Source organism: Hyperolius riggenbachi, chromosome 1 (genome assembly GCF_040937935.1).
Source record: "Hyperolius riggenbachi isolate aHypRig1 chromosome 1, aHypRig1.pri, whole genome shotgun sequence".
In the NCBI taxonomy this organism is placed as follows: domain Eukaryota; kingdom Metazoa; phylum Chordata; class Amphibia; order Anura; family Hyperoliidae; genus Hyperolius; species Hyperolius riggenbachi.
Genome location: NC_090646.1, coordinates 589,807,273 through 589,828,384, shown reverse-complemented (window position 1 = coordinate 589,828,384; position 21,112 = coordinate 589,807,273). Strand labels below are relative to the sequence as shown.

The window sequence follows — 21,112 nt, the reverse complement described above, 5'->3', positions numbered from 1 at the left end:
AGTGCCATTAGAGACCCTCAGTCGTCCATCCACAAGTAGGACCGGCACCACTCAAGTAGTATTTATCAGCTCTTTTATTTAAGCAAACATGGCTAAGCAATGACAGACGCTGTTTCGGGCAAAGCCCTTTCTCAAATTGCAACAGCCTAAAAACTCCTGTCCTCCTGATGAGTGGCAGATCCTTGTACTGAGGAAGGGACTTGTCATATATGTAAGGATTTTGCTGCACTATTGACACAAGTGTCTCTATGCTGAACTGCATGGCTGCAGTGTCTGCCAGGCGTTTTTAAATAAAGAACAAACAGAAAAAAGGAAGCAAGAGGATTGAAAAAAAATAAAAATAATAATTTATTGCATGCGTTTTTGAACGCGAAAACGCATGCGAATCGCATTAAAAAACGCAAACGATTGCCCTATTAAATACACTGTATGCGAATCGCAAGCGTATCATGCGGCGAGCGATTCTGAGGGGTCTACCATGCAGATTTTTCCTGCACAGAAAACGCTCAGTTTTCCTGACAGGTGGAAACAGTCCCATCCACTTGTATTGACTATGCGAATTCGCATGCAGACAACGCATGAGGATTCATGCTAGTGGAAACTGGCCCTTTAAGAGAACCCGAGGTGGGGTTCTAACAACAAAATCCCCATACAGAGGCCGGGTCTGCCTATAGAGCCCAGCCTCTGCTGCCATTTAGATTCCCCCTGCGCTCAGCGAGACCAGATACTTCAGAGCTGCGCTGCTGACACAGAGCGTGTCAGAGCGGGCTGTATTTACCTCCATAATGCCAGTCTCGCCGCTCCCCCGCCTCCTGCATCGCTCCGGTCCCCGCCAACATCCCTTCCCTCCCCGCTGATTGGAGGGAAGGGACGCGAGTGGGGACCGGAGCGATGCAGGAGGCGGGGGAGCAGCCGAGACTGACAAGAGGAGGTAAACACAGCCCGCACAGCGCGGTTGTGATTTATGGGGTCTCGCTCAGCGCAGGTGGGGGATTTAGGGGGAATCTGACTAGCAACAGAGGCTGGGCTCTATAGGCAGACTCGGCCTCTGTATGGGGATTTCGTTGTTAGAACCCCGCCTCGGGTTCTCTTTAATAGACTGCTACTGGATTATAGACAGTAAAACATTCAACCGACTTTGTAAATGTTAAAATATAAAAAGAAACCATAGGATATCTAGAAAGTAATTTTTAGGAGTAGGAGGATAAATATAATTATTTATCTTATCAGTTTATTTTCACCTCAGGTTCACTTTAACCACTTGCCGACCGCCCACAGCCCATGGGCGGCGGCAAAGTGGATACCTTAAGGACCGCAATACGCCTTAGGGCGTTGCGTCCTTTTTCTATGCCGGGGGAGCGATCGCGTCATTGATGACGCGCGCTTCCCCCGGCAACTGGCTCCGCCCACCCGCCGCAACATCCCGCCGGCCATACAGAAGCGCCGGCGGGATGTTAACCCCGCGATCGCCGCTACAAAGTGTATAATACACTTTGTAATGTATACAAAGTGTATTATACAGGCTGCCTCCTGCCCTGGTGGTCCCAGTGTCCGAGGGACCACCAGGGCAGGCTGCAGCCACCCTAGTCTGCACCCAAACACACTGATCTGCCCCCCCCGCCCACAGCACCCCTCAGACCCCCCCCCTGCCCACCCCCCAGACCCCTGTTTGCACCCAATCACCCCCCTAATAACCCATCAATCACTCCCTGTCACTATTTGTCAACGCTATTTTTTTTTTATCCCTGCCCCCTGCCGATCACCCCCCCACCCCTCAGATTCTCCCCAGGACCCCCCCCAGACCTCCCCCCCTGTGTACTGTATGCATCTATCCCCCGTGATAACCTGTCAATCACCCATCAATCACCCATCAATCACCCCGTCACTGCCACCCAACAATCAGCCCCTAACCTGCCCCTTGCGGGCAATCTGATCACCCACCCACACCAATAGATCGCCCGCAGATCCGACATCAGATCACCTCCCAAATCCATTGTTTACATCTATTCTCTCCTCTAAACACCCACTAATTACCCATCAATCACCCCCTATCACCACCTGTCACTTTTACCTATCAGATCAGACCCTAATCTGCCCCTTGCGGGCACCCAATCACCCGCCAACACGCTCAGATTGCACTCTGACCCCCCCTTATCAATTCACCAGTGCATTAATTACATCGGTTCTTCCCTGTAATAACCCACTGATCACCTGTCAATCACCTATCACCCATCAATTACCCCCTGTCACTGCCACCCATCAATCAGCCCCTGTCACTGCCACCCATCAATCAGTCCCTAACCTGCCCCTTGCGGGCAATCTGATCACCCACCCACACCATCCGATCGCCTGCAGACCCGCAGTCAGATCACCTCCCAAGTGCATTGCATCTGTTCTCTCCTCTAAACACCCACTAATTACCCATCAATTACCCCCTGTCACTGCTACCCATCAGATTAGACCCCCATCTGCCCCTAGGGCACCCAATCACCCGCCCACACCCTCAGAGCCCAGCCCTGATCACCTCGCCATTGCATTACTTGCATCTATTCCCCCCACTAATCACACCTTGAGACACCCATCAATCACCTCCTGTCACTACCTGTCACCCCCTAGCACACCTACCCATCAGATCAGGCCCTAATTTGCCCCGTGTGGGCTCCTGATCACTCGGCCAAACCCTCAGATCCCCCTCAGACCCCCTTCCGATCACCTCCCCAGTGCATTGAGTGCATCTATTTTCCCCTCTAATCACCCCCTGAGACACCCATCAATCACCTCCTGTCACCCCCCCTAGCACTCCTATCCATCAGATCAGGCCCAATACAACCTGTCATCTAAAAGGCCACCCTGCTTATGACCGGTTCCACAAAATTCGGCCCCTCATAGACCACCTGTCATCAAAATTTGCAGATGCTTATACCCCTGAACAGTCATTTTGAGACATTTGGTTTCCAGACTACTCACGGTTTTGTGCCCGTAAAATGCCAGGGCGGTATAGGAACCCCACAAGTGACCCCATTTTAGAAAAAAGACACCCCAAGGTATTCTGTTAGGTGTATGACGAGTTCATAGAAGATTTTATTTTTTGTCAAAAGTTAGCGGAAATTGATTTTTATTGGGTTTTTTTCACAAAGTGTCATTTTCACTAACTTGTGACTAAAAATAAAATCTTCTATGACCTCGCCATACACCTAACGGAATACCTTGGGGTGTCTTCTTTCTAAAATGGGGTCACTTGTGGGGTTCCTATACTGCCCTGGCATTTTAGGGGCCCTAAACCGTGAGGAGTAGTCTAGAAAACAAATGCCTCAAAATGACCTGTGAATAGGACGTTGGGCCCCTTAGCGCACCTAGGCTGCAAAAAAAGTGTCACACATGTGGTATCGCCGCACTCAGGAGAAGTAGTATAATGTGTTTTGGGGTGTATTTTTACACATACCCCTGCTGGGTGGGAGAAATCGCTCTGTAAATGGACAATTGTGTGTAAAAAAAATCAAACAATTGTCATGTACAGAGATATTTCTACCACCCAGCATGGGTATGTGTAAAAATACACCACAAAACACATTATACTACTTCTCCTGAGTACGGCGGTACCACATGTGTGGCACTTTTTTACACCCTAAGTGCGCTAAGGGGCCCAAAGTCCAATGAGTACCTTTAGGATTTCACAGGTCATTTTGCGACATTTTGTTTCAAGACTACTCCTCACGGTTTAGGGCCCCTAAAATGCCAGGGCAGTATAGGAACCCCACAAATGACCCCATTCTAGAAAGGAGACACCCAAAGGTATTCCGTTAGGAGTATGGTGAGTTCATAGAAGATTTTATTTTTTGTCACAAGTTAGCGGAATATGACACTTTGTGAAGAAAAACAATTCAAATCAATTTCCGCTAACTTGTGGCAAAAAATAAAATCTTCTATGAACTCACCATACTCCTAACGGAATACCTTGGGGTGTCTTCTTTGTAAAATGGGGTCATTAGTGGGGTTCCTATACTGCCCTGGCATTTTAGGGGCCCTAAACCGTGAGGAGTAGTCTTGAAACAAAAATGACCTGTGAAATCCTAAAGGTACTCATTGGACTTTGGGCCCTTTAGCGCAGTTAGGGTGCAAAAAAGTGCCACACATGTGGTATTGCCGTACTCGGGAGAAGTAGTATAATGTGTTTTGGGGTGTATTTTTACACATACCCATGCTGGGTGGGAGAAATACCTCTGTAAATGACAATCTTTTGATTTTTTTACACACAATTGTCCATTTACAGAGTTATTTCTCCCACCCAGCATGGGTATGTGTAAAAATACACCCCAAAACACATTGTACTACTTCTCCCGAGTACGGCGATACCACATGTGTGGCACTTTTTTGCACCCTAACTGCGCTAAAGGGCCCAAAGTCCAATGAGTACCTTTAGGATTTCACAGGTCATTTTGCGGAATTTGATTTCCAGACTACTCCTCATGGTTTAGGGCCCCTAAAATGCCAGGGCAGTATAGGAACCCCACAAATGACCCCATTTTAGAAAGAAGACACCCAAAGGTATTCCGTTAGGAGTATGGTGAGTTCATAGAAGTTTTTATTTTTTTGTCACAAGTTAGCGGAAATTGATTTTAATTGTTTTTTTTCTCAAAGTGTCATGTTCCGCTAACTTGTGACAAAAAATAAAATCTTCTATGAACTCACCATACTCCTAACGGAATACCTTGGGGTGTCTTCTTTCTAAAATGGGGTCATTTGTGGGGTTCCTATACTGCCCTGGCATTTTAGGGGCCCTAAACCATGAGGAGTAGTCTTGAAACCAAATGTTGCAAAATGACCTGTGAAATCCTAAAGGTACTCATTGGACTTTGGGCCCTTTAGCGCAGTTAGGGTGCAAAAAAGTGCCACACATGTGGTATCGCCGTACTCAGGAGAAGTAGTATAATGTGTTTTGTGGTGTATTTTTACACATACCCATGCTGGGTGGGCGAAATAACTCTGTAAATGGACAATTGTGTGTAAAAAAAATGAAAACATTGTCATTTACAGAGATATTTCTCCCACCCAGCATGGGTATGTGTAAAAATACACCCCAAAACACATTATAGTACTTCTACTGAGTATGGCAATACCACGTGTGGCACTTTTTTGCAGCCTAACTGCGCTAAGGGGTCCAAAGTCCAATGAGCACCTTTAGGCTTTACAGGGGTGCTTACAATTTAGCACCCCCCAAAATGTCAGGACAGTAAACACACCCCACAAATGACCCCATTTTGGAAAGTAGACACTTCAAGGTATTCAGAGAGGGGCATGGTGAGTCCGTGGCAGATTTCATTTTTTTTTTGTCGCAAGTTAGCAGAAATGGAAACCTTTTTTTTTTTGTGTCAAAGTGTCATTTTCCGCTTACTTGTGACAAAAAATAATATCTTCTATGAACTCACTATGCCTCTCAGTGAATACTTTGGGATGTCTTCTTTCCAAAATGGGGTCATTTGGGGGGTATTTATGCTATCCTGGAATTCTAGCCCCTCATGAAACATGACAGGGGGTCAGAAAAGTCATAGATGCTTGAAAATGGGAAAATTCACTTTTTGCACCATAGTTTGTAAACGCTATAACTTTTACCCAAACCAATAAATATACACTGAATGGGTTTTTTTTTTATCAAAAACATGTTTGTCCACATTTTTCGCGCTGCATGTATACAGAAATTTTACTTTATTTGAAAATTGTCAGCACAGAAAGTTAAAAAAAAATCATTTTTTTTTGCCAAAATTCATGTCTTTTTTGATGAATATAATAAAAAGTAAAAATCGCAGGAGCAATCAAATAGCACCAAAAGAAAGCTTTATTAGTGACAAGAAAAGGAGCCAAAATTCATTTAGGTGGTAGGTTGTATGAGCGAGCAATAAACCGTGAAAGCTGCAGTGGTCTGAATGGAAAAAAAGTGCCTGGTCCTTAAGGGGTAGAAAGACTGTGGTCCTCAAGTGGTTAAAGTGTACCAGAGACAGCAATACAGTCAGATTTTAAACTTACCCGGGGCTTCCTCCAGCCCCATAAGCAGCGCTGAGTCCCTTGCTGTCCTCCCAAGTGCCTCCATTTGTCCACAATCAGCCCCGGTAACTGGCTCAGTCGGAGTCTTCTGGATTGCGGTCTCTGGTTTCCTCTAAAGGACAACTGAAGCGAGAGGTATATGGAGGCTGCCATATTTTTTTTCCCTTTTAATCAATACCAGTTGCCTGGCAGCCCTGCTGATCTATCTGGCTGCAGAAGTGTCTGAACACCAGAAACAAGCATGCAGCTAATCTTGTCAGATTTGACAATAATGTCGGAAACACCTGATCTGCTGCATGCTTGTTCAGGGTCTATGGCTAAAAGTATTAGAGGAAGAGGATCAGCAGGGCTGCCAGGCAACTGGCATTGCTTAAAAGGGAATAAATGTGGCAACCTCCATATCCCTCTCCCTTCAATTGTCCTTTAACCTCCTTGCCGTTCTAAAAAATCCGGCAAGGAGGCAGCGCCGCACTTTTTTTTTTATTAATTTTTTATTTAAATCATGTAGCAAGCCCAGGGCTCGCTACATGATAGCCGCTGTGCGGCGGCATCCCCCCACCCACTCCGATCGCCCTCGGCGATCAGAGTATCCAGGAAATCCCGTTGAGAACGGGATTTCCTGCAGGGCTTCCCCGGTCGCCATGGCGACGGGGCGGGATGACGTCACCGACGTCGGGACGTCACAGGGAACTCCGATCCGCCCCTCAGCGCTGCCTGGCACTGATTGGCCAGGCTGCGCAGGGGTCTGGGGTGGGGGGGGTCGGCTCGGCACGGCGGGTAGCGGCGAATCGGCGGCGATCGCGTACTACACGCAGCTAGCAAAGTGCTAGCTGCGTGTAGGAAAAAAAAAATTATGCAAATCGGCCCAGCGGGGCCGGAGAAATCCTCCTGCGCAGGTTACCCCGAGCTGAGCTCGGGATAACCGGCAAGAAAGTTAAACCAGCTTAGCGGTATGGACGAGCTCTGCTCGTCCATGACCGCCGCGCTGGATTGCTCTGGCCCTGGTGGGCCGATTTTCATAATATTTTTCTTATACCGCTCGCCGCCGCCGCGCCGCTACCCACCGCGTAACATGACGGGGGAAGCCAAACAGGAAATCCCATTCTGAAGGGGATTTCCTGTTTGCTCTGATCGCCGGAGTCGATCGCAAGGTGTGGGGGGATGCCGCAGCTTAGCGCCCATCATGTAGCTAGCGCCATGATTTAAAAAAAAATGTGCTGCGCCGCAGCCCTGGCCGTTCTAAAAGAACACCAGGGTGGTTAACAGACTGTAGAAATAACTGGCCAAAAGCATAATTTGTGACAGCCTGCCCCTGCTGGTAATCCATGCGCTACACAATGGGCTTGATTCACAAAGCCGTGCTAACTGTTAGCACGCTGGTGAAAAGCCCATTATCACGCCTAAACTCAGTTTAGGCATGATAAAATAAACTCACGCGCAAAGTTTTGCGCATAAAGTTTTACGCGCGCAAAGCCATTAAACCCTATGCAACGTTTCACGCGCACCGGACTTTACGCGCAAAACTTTGCGCGTGAGTTTTCCCTCAAAGCGGTGCTAACCTACTTAGTGCAATGCTTATCATGCCCAAAAGTCTTTAGGCGTGCTAAGTAGGTTAGCACCGCTTTGTGAATCAAGCCCATAGTGTCCTATGTAGAGGAGAGAGGAAGGGGATGCAGGATACTGTCTGCAGTACCCAGAGACAAAGGATATCAATGAAAACTTCAGCTGTCGCTCACTGCTTCTCACACACAGGCTGTACAGAAGTCAAACTATTGGTTGAAATTGTCATGGATGAGCCTTTCAGCCAGCAGATGTCTAATATTTGTATGGACCTCCGGTGATCATCCATATTAACCGTTTCCTTTAATTAAAACAGGCTGTAGTGGTATCTTTAGCTGTAACATAAATCTCTGAGGACCTTAAACCCCCAGGCCCGGATTAACCTCACAGGAGCCTATAGGCACAGATGTCTTGGCAACCCAGACTTTGCTCTCCATGAACCTACAAACCCCCCAAACTCCACCGCAAGTATGCTGGCTGGCCCAGAGGTCATTTCTCCCTTACTTCCTTTGCCCATCATAGGTAGCTACAGGTGCCCCACTGGGAAGGAGGAAGGGAGGCACTTGAGGAGCAGAGTAAGCCACCTTTCTATCATCAGCCGCCTGTAGGCACGTGCCTACAGTGCCTTATAGTAAATCCGTTCCTGTAAACCCCATTTCCACATGCAGCTCTGAAAATACCATCTTTTGATTTCAAAGTGCCCAAATGTCTTTTAACAGTTTGATCACCTGACCTAAATAAGCCAAGCTGAAGGAGTTTAGGTGTCCAGCAATGTATGGGCAGATCAACTAAGAGACAGATCTGTTGGCTGCCCATACACCACAAGCCGATTCCCAGTCGATTTCAGCATGAAATCTCTCAGGAATGGGCCTCATGACACCGCCTTTGCCACCCCCCAAATGTTAATGTCTCCACCACTGTTCATACATTGTAATCTCACCTGCTCCAGCAACTCCCGGTCTCCTCCACTGCCCCCCCCAGCCCAGTCATAATACACATATACCACTATACCATGTAACCTGTTGGCTCTCGGGGTAGACAGTGGAAAAGACTGGGAGTCACGGCAGCTGGACAGGTATGATTTACAATGCACAGGCACCTGGAGGGGACATTTACATTTGGGTCCATCACGTTATCGCATGCCATTACTGCAACGTACCCAATCGATCATGTCAGACCGAGATTTTCCAGCTTGCTCGATTGATACACTTGATCAATCATAGATCGGGCATGCTTGTTGCGTCACCGATTTTGATTTATTCGATAAAATGATCAAATCAAAAGGTTGGTCAGGCTGCAATAGAGCTAGATGTATGGCCAGTTTTAAGGAGCGTACACACGCCGTACTTTTCCAAACGACGGGTCCATCAGACCCTCCCCACAGTGTGGCCGTTCTGCCGACAGTTGCACGTGAGCGGATCAGTCAAAAATCTTAGTCTGCCGACAGCTTGTACTCACGTGCAACTGTCGGCAGAAAGACCGCCCCGTCGTTTAAAAAAGTACGGCAGGTGTACGCGTCTTAGGTTTCAGGCTTTCTGGGTGAGGCTACTGCTTCTCAGATTACATCATTGTATTGTTCAGACTGCATGGGCGAAGGCACACACACACCTCATGTCAGCCTATAGTAGTGAAAGTCTGTGAAGGGTGTCACCAAAAATCGGAGCTCCTGAGTAGGCATTTGAAAGAGAAATACCACATTCATTATAAAAATGCCATAAACAAAGGCAGTAAGGTGGTCTAAGTGGACAGTACTCCCACCTTCAGTGCTAGCGGTTAGGCATTGGAGGAACGAGGCTTCTGTGTGAGTAGGGTTAGGTTTATCCGTAGTGGAATATTGGTAACATTTACCAATATTTTACTAACGAAATTACCACTGTAAAATAGTAGAATATCAGTAAATGTTACAGATATTCTATTATTGGTTATTTCCAGTTGCCCAAATTGTATAGTGCCTTTATTTTGCATACACCATAGAAACATTTCTAGTGAGATCACCTTCAGTATCAGAGTTGGACGCAGAGGCACTAGCTGCACTGGACACGTCTTCATCGCTGGACGTCTTCTCAGAGTCTGTGAGCTCGCCCTCCTCCTTTTCACTCTCATCTGAGGAAGAGGAGCTGTCCCTGGTCACCTGACTGCTGAGCTTCAGCTTCTTGTTCCCACTGGCAGACTCCTCCCTTTTATATGGACATGCTCTGTCATGAGCTGCACTACAGGAAGATGATACACTCATCTCCTCTGAAGCCTTGGGAAAAACCAGGACAACACTCCATGTCAATGACAACAAAACCAAGCACACAATATTGCAAGAAGGTTGAGCTTTCCCAGAACAGTGGTGGTCCAATCGCTTGAGCTACAGACAGGTTTACGATAGACTGTATTCCAAGTAGTGTTCGCTCTAATGTTGGTGGTGGCACCAAAATGCACATAAAAGCATAACCCAACTGCCAACATTGCTTGGCAGCAATAAATGATGCAAAAATAAAACTTGCCATGTGTGAGTATACGGATCCCCACAGAGAGTAGAACCTCCTGCAGTCTTATCTCTGGCAGAATATCAGCTTGGGAAGATTCAACCTAATTAATGCATTATTTCCTTGACGTAGGGCTGGTGAACACCAGAGCGGTTCTGGAGCGTTTTTTAAAACCGTTTGGCTAATAAAAGTGAATGGGATGGTGCACAGCAGAGCGGTTCGTTTTTTCCCCCAAACTCAAACTCCTGTCCTGCAGCATTTTTTAGATTTCTGAGGCGTTTCTGCCTCAATGTTAAGTATAGGAAAGTGGAAAACTGCTCTGAAAAACGCTAGATCAGAGCAGTTTTCCAAGCGTTTTTGTTACAGAAGCTGTTCAGTAACAGCTTTACTGTAACAAAATATGAAACCTGCTACAAAAAAAAAAAAAAAAAAACCGCTACAAAAAACGCTAGGCATGTATAGAAAATCTCTCTAAACATGCCTAGAATCACTCTGAAAATCTGCTTCAAAAACCTCTAGAATTTTGCAGATCTGCTAGAGGTTTTTGGTGTGCACTGGCCCGTAGGTTTGAGCAGGAGAGGTCTGGTGCACCTGCAGAAGTTCAAAGTTGCAACAACTGAGTAGCTACCTTTTTAACAAATTATGAGTAGAGCTTAGAGTTGTAAAACAAGATAGATACTTGCAACTCAGCCCACCCAAAATTATTGCTTGAGATTGATTTGGGTACCATTTCCAGGTGTACACAGGTATAGCACAACACCCACTGATTCCTATTGTTACATACTCATTGCTCACCCACATCTCCACAGAGAATACACTGCTCGGCATACAGCCAAGGGTTGAGTTTGTAAGGTAAAAAGGCAACAAAAAAATGATCTGGAATACGGTTATGAGAAAATCCAGAAATTCCATTTCAGCACCTGAAAACTGAAGTTTATCGCACTTAAAGTGGAATTTCCCTTTTATTACTGCTGTGTCACCTGTCTGATATTAAATATTTGGTGAATGAAGAACTATTTGTGCAACAAATGTCCTTTAATTGGGGCTTAGAAACCTTAAACAGGCAAATTTCAGGCTGGATTAACATCTTCCACTACTGCTCAGTAAGGTGGGTATGTGACTATTGTCACAGTGGTTCCGCAGTGCGTCGTGTTCTGCCATATTGAGAGCTGAGCGCTACTTGATAATGCGCACAGTATACCCACAATACAAATAACTGGCGATGAGGTACTGTGACTGCACTACAATGTGAGGGATGCCGCAAGACACAAATTTTGAAAATATTGTGAAGTCTGGCATGCACATCGCAACCGATTCAGTGCGACACTCACCGATGTTAACCAGAAAGAAAAAAGTAATCGGCCCATGTCCCCTAGTCTTAATGCCTCCTGTTTTAAGAAGGCTATTAAATCCTGCAGGTTGAGCGAGTACAATTTTTACAAGATGCAAAACTGTACCCGCTCGAGTTCAAGGAGGGGGCTGGGACAGAGAATGTTAAGTTACCTGCATGATGTCCTTTTAAGCTCCAATCCATCTTCATGGTACTTCGTCCTTCACAGTGGAAGATCAGGTAGTGAAGCAGAAGTGTCCGGATGGTGGAGTGCCGTGGTAAGAGGACGCTATACTGGTAAATTAACCTTATTTGCCGCAGCTCTCTCTCTCCTTGGTCATGAGTGAGTATATAGTTTCACATCCCGTGAAACTCTGCTTGCCCATAATTCCTTCTAGTTGCCGGTCAGACTTGTGAAATCTCTCATAAAACACAATACTCTGTGGGTTTCAATCTGATGCACAGGTCAGAGATTGGCACCCATAACTTGAGGAATGAACCCAAATGTACCCAATGCAGGTCTCCACTTTGTTTTCCACTAAATTGTTTTCTCCATAAACAAGCACATTGCTTCCATCCAAAAAGAAAAAATGGCAATAGGAAAAACAACAAGTGCATCATAACAGGGTTCAAGAACAACTAATGGGTTGGCACCATAGGTTTTTTTTTTTTGCATTAGCTAATAGGCATTAGGGACAGACAGCAGTTTCTGGCAGTAGTCTGCCTGAAACAGTGTTCTGTCACTGCTGCCGATGGGCTGCTGCAATAAAAGTTTTAATTACTCCAAGTGGTGCCTAGTCATTCGTCATTCTTGGAATTGTGCACCTCAAAAAGACTCTGGAGTAGGAGTCCAGGCACACTCTCTAACATGGTGCTCCTTCACTAGTGGATTGTGGAAATCATAGCAGAGTTTACATCTGACTGGTGTGGATTCTCCCCATCATCATGTAATCCAGAAACACAGACAGGGAACCGAACTGTTTACATGCAAGAAACCAATATAGCCATCTCTATCTATAGCTTACTCACTAAACACTCTTCCTATGTCACTTAATGGAATACGCCAAAGCTGTCTATTAGTGCCTGACTCTCATATCTGACAATGCAAACAGAGATTCATTATTGAACTTTCAAGCCAGAGTTAGAGGAAATCACACATTTTCAAAAAATTACCCTTTTACAATACTTAAGCCCCGTACACACGCACAAGTCACAGGCTAGGGATCATTACCCAATCCCTTGGGCAACAGTATGGGGTTGACACTGTACTGATGCATCGTCACTTCCTAAACAGCTGTGCAAAGAGCGCTCTAGGCATGTGCCATTCGGAAACATCGATAGCTTCTACACACGCACACAAAGAGGGCGCGCACAGCAGACAAAGCATGGGGACTACAGGGGCAACACAGAGGGGGAGGTCGGGCACAATAAAGGGCCACGTAGTGTTCCAAGGTCTGTTAGTGTAATAGATCGCTTCACTGACCAATGGAGAAGCTCAGGGGTACAGCAGATCAGAATTGACATACTGTATTAGTCATATATTCTGTTAGGTTCCCACTTGAGCTGAGAATGGACTTTTGTTTTCAGCTCAAGTGTCTCATATACTGTAAAGACACAGTGATCTGAAGATCTTACCAATGCCAAGAAAAAAAGTAAACCAGGCTGTCACCTCTCCTACTAAAAATGGTACCATGAGCTACATTTACCAGAACACATCAAAGAAATGAAAAAGCCATACAAAGTAAAGGAACAACAGAACTCTACCTTGGGTAGGGGAGTGGCATCCATAAGCAGAAATCCTCAAGCTAGCCATATTTTCTGCCAAGTTTTGCACCTAAATACAGGATGAACAGTCAGCAAAGTGCAAGTTCAGCAACATTTGGTTTTCTACCCAAGGTTCAGGGGTTTGAGGGAAACCATCAGGCTTTCTAGGTTTTGGGCTAACCTTAATATAAAATAGTTGTTTGGGTTTTTTTGCATGCTTTCTGTGCCATGTTTAGCAGCATTTTAAAAAGACGTTTAAAAGTGAATTTGGGGTGACTGTGGCGTGTAGTGGAAGCCTATGTATGTCTGCTCCAGGCAAGAAAAATATGCAAACACTGCTGCTCACAGATTATATATAAAGCCAGCCACAACACTATGAACTCTTCTGGGAAAGCTCAACCTCTTACCCAAAAACAGATCAACAACTACTGTATTAACCTTTGTACATTTACTTTGCCTTGAGTTCTCTTTGAAAAGTGTACCTGAGATCAATTAAAGACAAGCATTCATACTTACCTGGTGCTTACTTAAGCCCCCTGTAGGCCACGGCTCCCTCACCCTCCTCCTGGGCCTGCTCGGTTGTTCACTCCGGTGTGTTCTCCAGTCGTGCTGTTTAAGCAAGACTTTAGTTACCTATACTGAGGATAATCCTCTGGCCACCCATACTGAGGGGGCACCTCTAGTTATTTGAAACCTAGGGGGCCTTCTAGCTACTTAATATTGTGGGTACCTCTGGATACTCAACACTGGGGCGCACCTCTGGCAACCAACGTCAGGAAAGGCAAGCAGGGGAGAGATAACAGCCAGGCCTGACAGCACACTAGTAGTGGAGTTTGGGGAGCCCAGAGTCTAAGGCCCCGTTTACACTTAGGCCCGGTTCACATTCGCGTTTTTTGCGGAGCCGGCCATCAGGATCAGGAAAAAAACTGTCAGTTTTTACAGCCAGTGTGCTGTAAACTGTCAGTTTTCTATTTGTTACTATGTAGCTGCAAAACCTTCCATTTCCGTTCCGTTGAGCAAAACGATCCGGAAAATTAGGTCCTGCAGCATCCGTTGGCAAATGCAAATGTGAGCCGGGCCTAAATCAGTTGCTCTCAGTTATAACTGAAAGGACAACTGATTTTCAAAGTAATGCCCATGTTTTCCTATGGCACCGTTCACACTTAACGCGTTTTAACTGAAATATTTTTCACAATGCACTGCTATGGAGAAGAAGAAAAAAAACGCGTACCAACTGATTAAGTGTAAACGGGGCCTAAGGTGTATAAAAAAAAAAAAAAAAAAATCTGTGCCTTTGTGCGGAGCGCGGCTGAAGAATTCACCGGAGCTGACTGCGAGACAACAAAGTGGCCTGGGAGGACAGCGAAGAAGCCCACAGCCTACAGCGGGCTGGAGGAAGCCCCAGGTAAGTATAAATGCTTGTCTTTATTTGAGCTCAGATTTCCTTTAAGTGGTGTACTGCTAAATTAAATTCAGTTATTTCTTGCTTTTAAAAAGTCACCTGTTAGTACCAATGTAACTTCAAAGATAACATTCCCATTGAGTGCTGGAGGCCACTATTGTGTGATTTCTGGCAGCAGTCCTGGCAGGGCCATCCTCAGGCAACGTATTGTGTCTGGCTGAGAAGCAGAGCAGTTTCCAGGAATCCGGCAATGATTTCCTCTAGTGCAACACAGAAACTTTATAGTAGTCATCAGTGTTCTCCCCAGGACTAATTAGGTGGGCGGGCCACCCGGCTGTTTTGAAACCCCGCCCGCCTGGCACTGCAGGAGCGCTCCTCTGCCGATCTATTAACTTCCAGGCAGCTCAGCTAGTGGAGGCTGCTGCCTAGATACACATGTGAGTGGAGCACAGGGAGAATAGTGCCGTGTGACTCGAGGCTGGGGAAAAAGCCTGAAGCTGCAGAAAGACTTTCTCCCCTCTTCCCTGAGCGAATCCACACAGCGTCTCTTCTCTGTTCTGGCTGCATGAATGTCAGCACTGCAGCCAGTCCCATCCCTTCCAGCTCCAGATAGGTTAGGACTGTGCACTGCAATGAGAAGTTAAGAACTCAGAGTTCACCAGGGTCGTACAGACTGAGCCGCCAGGGGATTTCCCGGGGGCCTCTTTGAAGCCATGCCCCGCCCACAGGCTTTTTCCTCTGAACAGGATCGGTGGGGCTAGGGCAGGCAGCCAGTCCATCATGTCTCCCGCAGCCGAGAAGAGCAGGGTTTCTCGGCATAAACTCTGCCCCCCGGCGGCCGAAACCCCGCTCCCATAGGACTTCCGCACAGAGGAAGGGTTTCTCCAGCCCTGGGGAAGCTCACCAGGGAGCATGTGTGTGGCAGGTTGAAGCCCTGCCTGGAGGAAGTTGTCTCCTGTCCAGAGGAAGCCCTGCCCCCCAGAGGAATAGAGGAGGAATGGACAGCTGCAGCCAAATGCAGTAAATATGTATCTACCCCCCCCCACTAGCCCCAGTGACCTTCTCTCTACCCCCACTAGCCCCAGTGACCTCCTCCCTAGCCCCAGTGAGCTTCTCTCTAGCCCCAGTGACCTCCTCACTAGCCCCAGTAACGTTCTATCTACCCCCACTAGCCCCAGTGACCTTCTCTCTAGCCCTAGCAACGTTCTATCTACCCCCACTAGCCCCAGTGACCTCTCTAGCCCCAGTGACCTTCTCTATACCCCCACTAGCCCCAGTGACCTCCTCCCTACCCACACTAGCCCCAGTGACCTCCTCCCTACCCCCACTAGCCCCAGTGCCCTCCTCCCTACCCCCACTAGCCCCAGTGACCTCCTCCCTACCCCCACTAGCCCCAGTGACCTCCTCCCTACCCCCAGTGACCTCCTCCCTACCCCCAGTGACCTCCTCCCTACCCCCAGTGACCTTCTCTCTAGCCCCAGTAACGTTCTATCTACCCCCACTAGCCCCAGTGACCTCCTCCCTAGCCCCAGTAACGTTCTATCTACCCCCACTAGCCCCAGTGACCTTCTCTCTAGCCCCAGTGACCTTCTCTATACCCCCACTAGCCCCAGTGACCTCCTCCCTACCCCCACTAGCCCCAGTGACCTCCTCCCTACCCCCACTAGCCCCAGTCACCTTCCATCTAACCCCCACTACCCCCATTGACATTCCACCTAACCCCCACTAGCCCCAGTGTCCTTCCACCTGCCCCACTAGCCCCAGTGTCCTTCCACCTGCCCCACTAGCCCCAATGACCTTGTCTTTCCCCACACTAGCCCCAGAGACTTTCTGCATCCCCCACTAGACCCAGTGACATTTGACCTGACCCCCCCCCCCCCCCACTAGCCCCAGTGACCCTCTACCTGCCCCCCACTAGGGCCATTGACTTCCTCCCTCCCCCGCCCCACTAGCCAAGAGACTTTCTACCCCCCACTAGCCCCAGTGACCTATCTTCCTCTACTCTCCCCAATGACCTTCTGCCTCCCCCCCACTAGCCCCAGTGACCTCTTCCCCCCCACTAGCTCCAGCGACCTTCTGCCTACCCCCACCAGCTCCAGTGACCTTCTCACTCCACTAGCCGCAGTGACCTTCTCCTTTCCCGCACTAGCACCAGTGAACTCCTTCCACTAGCCCAAAGAGCTCACAATCTAATCCAACCATAGTTGTAGTCTAATGCAGCGTTTTTCAACCAGTGTTCCGCGGAACGTTGCCTGGTGTGCCGTCCTCTTATCCCCCCTCCCGAACGTCCCCGCGGCCGCCGCTGCTATTACCTTAGCAGCGGCCGCTCTCCCCTCTCCAGCGCATGTGTTTATTCTAGCAGCGTATCTCCGGCTGCTCTGTGTGATGCGCAGGAGGCAGGGCGCGGTTTCCATAGTAACGGCGATACACATCGCCGTTACAGGAAGCCGCTGCCCTGCTTCCTTCCGCATCACACAGAGCAGCCGGAGATACGCTGCTTGAATATACACGCGCCGGAGAGGGGAGGAGCGGCAGCTGTTAAGGTAATAACAGCGGCGGGGACGGGCGGGGGGCACTATACTGGCTATCCTCGGGCACTATACTGGGGCACTATACTGGCTATACTGGGGCACTATACTAGCTATACTGGGGCACTATTCTGGCTATACTGGGGCACTATACTAGCTATACTGGGGGGCTATACTGGGGCACTATACTAGCTATACTGGGGCACTATTCTGGCTATACTGGGGCACTATACTGGGGCACTATACTGGCTATACTGGGGCACTATACTGGCTATACTGGGGCACTATACTAGCTATACTGGGGGGCTATACTGGGGCACTATTCTGGCTATACTGGGGCACTATACTAGCTATACTGGGGCACTATACTAGCTATACTGGGGCACTATACTGGCTATACTGGGGCACTATACTAGCTATACTGGGGGGCTATACTGGGGCACTATACTAGCTATACTGGGGGGCTATACTGGGGCACTATACTAGCTATACTGGGGGGGGCTATACTGGGGCACTATACTAGGCTATACTGGGGCACTATACTAGCTATACTGGGGCACTATTCTGGCTATACTGGGGCACTATTCTGGCTATACTGGGGCACTATTCTGGCTATACTGGGGCACTATTCTGGCTATACTGGGGCACTATTCTGGCTATACTGGGGCACTATACTAGCTATACTGGGGGGGCTATACTGGGGCACTATATCTGGCTATACTGGGGCACTATACTAGCTATACTGGGGCACTATTCTGGCTATACTGGGGCACTATTCTGGCTATACTGGGGCACTATTCTGGCTATACTGGGGCACTATACTGGGGCACTATACTAGCTACACTGAGGCAACTAAACTCCCTACACTGGGGCAACTATGCTAGCTATGCAGCCGCACCCCAGGCCCCCCCCCCCATATAGCCTGCTGCGCACGGCACTGTCGACTAGGTCGCGCAAACAACCGGGGGCCGCAGAAACCCCCCCCCCCCCGCGCCGTTCCCCGGGGAAAAATTTAGTCAGACAGTGTTCCCCGGGCCGGAAAAGGTTGGGAACCACTGGTCTAATGTATGTCCTACCTTATTATTATTATGTATTTATATAGCACTGACATCTGCAGCACTTTACAGAGTACATAGTCATGTCACGGTCCTCAGAGGAGCTCACAATCTAATCCTACCATAGTCATAGTCTAATGTCCTACTATATTCTTATTATGCATTTATATAGCACTGACATCTTCTGCAGCACTAATCTAATCCCTGCCATATGTTTGCTAACTAAGGCATTGGGTTCATCCAAAATTATTCTGGGAAGGCGAGCTTAAATGATATGATCTTTTAGTGAGGTGCTTCACCTGGCTAATTTTGGTGAGCACCTGGCTCTCATCAGCTCGACTCCTCAACCTCCTATGCTGTAAGCAGAGATGCACGGCCCTGCATTCCCCACTCGCACCCCGCCCGGCTACTTTTTCAAGCCAAAATTCCACATATACACACAAAACGGGTTTTTTTTTCATGAACCAAAGTTCTCTTTTATTCTTCAAAGGCATTTTTTATGTGAAGTGATGGTCTGATGTATCTACACTTATCACCAACTTTCTGAAGAAAAATTTGAAGAATAAAAGAGAACTTTGGTTCATGAAAAAAAACCCGTTTTGTGCGTATATGTGGAATTTTGAAGATAATCTTTAGGGGTGGAACCACGCTACTTTTTTATCCTTCGCAGTAATACTTTTTCATGCCACCCGGCTGGAAAAAAATTCTGGGGAGAACACTGGTCATGTTAATTATAAACTACCAACACAAGCTCTCTCAGGGCTCAAACCCACTAGCAGCCTTTGCTAAGTGCTAGTGATAGGAAAAGCTCTAACTAATGCAATGCTATGGGGATTTTTATAAAATCAAATCGCTCAAGTGGGATCACACTCATAGTATTACATTAGCAAGAGCTTTTCAAATCAGAAAAGCGCTCCTAGTGGGTTCCAGGCCTTAGAGAAATCTACATTTTATAGGTGAAGACTCTGATCATTCCAACTAAACAGCAATCATTAAAACCATTCTATTGGGAATAACAGTAAGTTGTGGTTAAATAAACCACCCAGGGGGTCAAGGATCCCATGCTAGCACCCAGCGGATGTGCAGCTATATAATGGACAGAGCCACTTACTTGCTCCTCCCCCTGTGCACTGGCTGGCTCTGGTCTTTTCTTCTTAGCCTTCTTCTCCTTGCTATGATGAGTGCTTGTGTCTGTGTAGGACTGAAGATCAACTCTCGAATGAAACTGGTATCGCCCACTCTCCACATCGCAGTAATAATAAATTCCGGTGGAGGGATCATAGTACAGCTGGGATTCCTTATTGGGGAAATACAATTATCAAGCATAGTTATTGAGCATGGAATTATATCCACTATTTGAATCATGTACTACGGTACTTAAAGTGATTCAGAGACAAAGCACCCTCATGTATTTTACCATATATATCAGTGGGAACATTAGAGAAAACCTCTACCTTGCTCTCTGTTTCATTCTTCACTGTTCAGCTTGCTTTTTATCAGCCCTGTAAAATCCCCGACTGAGCATTCAGTCTGGCTTTGCGCAGGAATCTTTGTATATGACTCATAACAGAGCCAGAAGGGGGCAGGCTTGGGCTTGAAAAGACACCAAAGAAGACAGACTCAGCTATAATGATTCCTGAGCAAAGCCAGACTGCATGCTTGGTCAGGGATTTTATCAGGGCTAGTAACAAGCAGGCTGAGCAGTGAAGAATGAAACAGAGCAGGGTAGGTGTTTTCTCTAATGTTCCCACTGATATATATGGTAAAATACATGAGGGTCCTTCGTCTCTGGTTCCCTTTAAAGCTATCCACAAGAGGGCAAACTTGATTTACAGTAATTACAAACACTAAACAGTACAATTCTGCCTTTTTAAAATTAGAAGTAATTGCAATATAAACTTCACCTCCTCAAGAGTGAGAAGCAACAAATCATTATTCATCACTTCAGGACAGTGGGTGGAATATGCTCTTTTTTTATGGTTCTGTAAGCATAATAAGTTATAGGTGTGCTATATGCCAGCTGCCTTAGATCTACACCTGGCTTACAAAGACATAAAGGACTTATTTAAAGAGGAACTGTTACCAAGGATTGAACTTCATCCCAGTCCAGTGTTCTCCCCAGAATTTTTTTCTAGCTGGGTGGCATAAAAAATTAGCCGGGTGGCATGAAAAATTAGCCTGGTGCGGTGTGTTGAGAAAATGCAGGGCTGACGCTTCTGTGTGCAACTCTGCTTTCAGCAGAGGAGGAAGTGAGCCGATGACAGCCGGGTGCTCACCAAAACTAGCCGGGTGGAGCACCCGGCTAAAAGAGCCTGGGGAGAACACTGCAGTCAGTAGCTGTTACCTCCTTCCTTTTTGTCAAACAGATCTTAAGGGGCACTGTATGGCTGATATTGTGGTGAACCCCCTCCCACAGCGTGGTGTCAGAACCTAGGTCCTAACAGTTTCCTGTCTGTGAGCCTTGTTGCATTGTGGGGAATAACAGCTGTTTCCAACTACCAAGCAACCATTATCTCCCTCTGTGCGTATGTATATCTATTAAAAAAAAAAAAACACCCTTTTAGCCTATCGCAATGTTAGTGGGTGAGGTTTTAAATAATGGCAGTTGGTGCGGTCTAGTTTTTTTCATGTCTACCAGTAGTAAAGATGATTATGTGTAGGCTGATTGTGGATCAAATAAATTACATGGTGAATATCATATCTTTTTCACTAGAGACCTTTTGGGATGTGTCACTCACAAAAACATGCTGGTGGTTCCATATCTCTCTATATATATCTAGATACCCTAGTCCAGTGTTTTTCAACCAGTGTTCCGAGTGTGCCGCGGAACGTTGCCTGGTGTGCCGTCCTCTTCTCCCCCTCCCGCCCGTCCCCGCGGCCGCCGCTGTTATTACCTTAGCAGCGGCCGCTCTCCCCTCTCCAGCACATGTGTTTATTCTAGCAGCGTATCTCCGGCTGCT

The 21,112-nt window shown here is 47.3% G+C and overlaps 1 protein-coding gene across 3 annotated transcripts in view; it reads right to left on the bottom strand.

Moving 5' to 3' along the window:
* The window catches only part of AGGF1 (angiogenic factor with G-patch and FHA domains 1), a 105,740-nt gene that overhangs the window by 30,584 nt on the left and 54,044 nt on the right, over positions 1-21,112 (bottom strand). The window contains exons 9-10 of one of the 3 annotated variants that reach the window (XM_068248923.1): positions 19,264-19,449; positions 13,168-13,237 (exon numbers count right to left, since the gene is read on the bottom strand). In XM_068248923.1, the coding sequence (XP_068105024.1) occupies positions 13,168-13,237; positions 19,264-19,449 (256 nt within the window). Of the gene's footprint in view, positions 1-9,594; positions 9,845-13,167; positions 13,238-19,263; positions 19,450-21,112 lie in introns of all 3 variants that reach the window. The other 2 variants (XM_068248915.1, XM_068248933.1) reach the window with 2 other exon arrangements.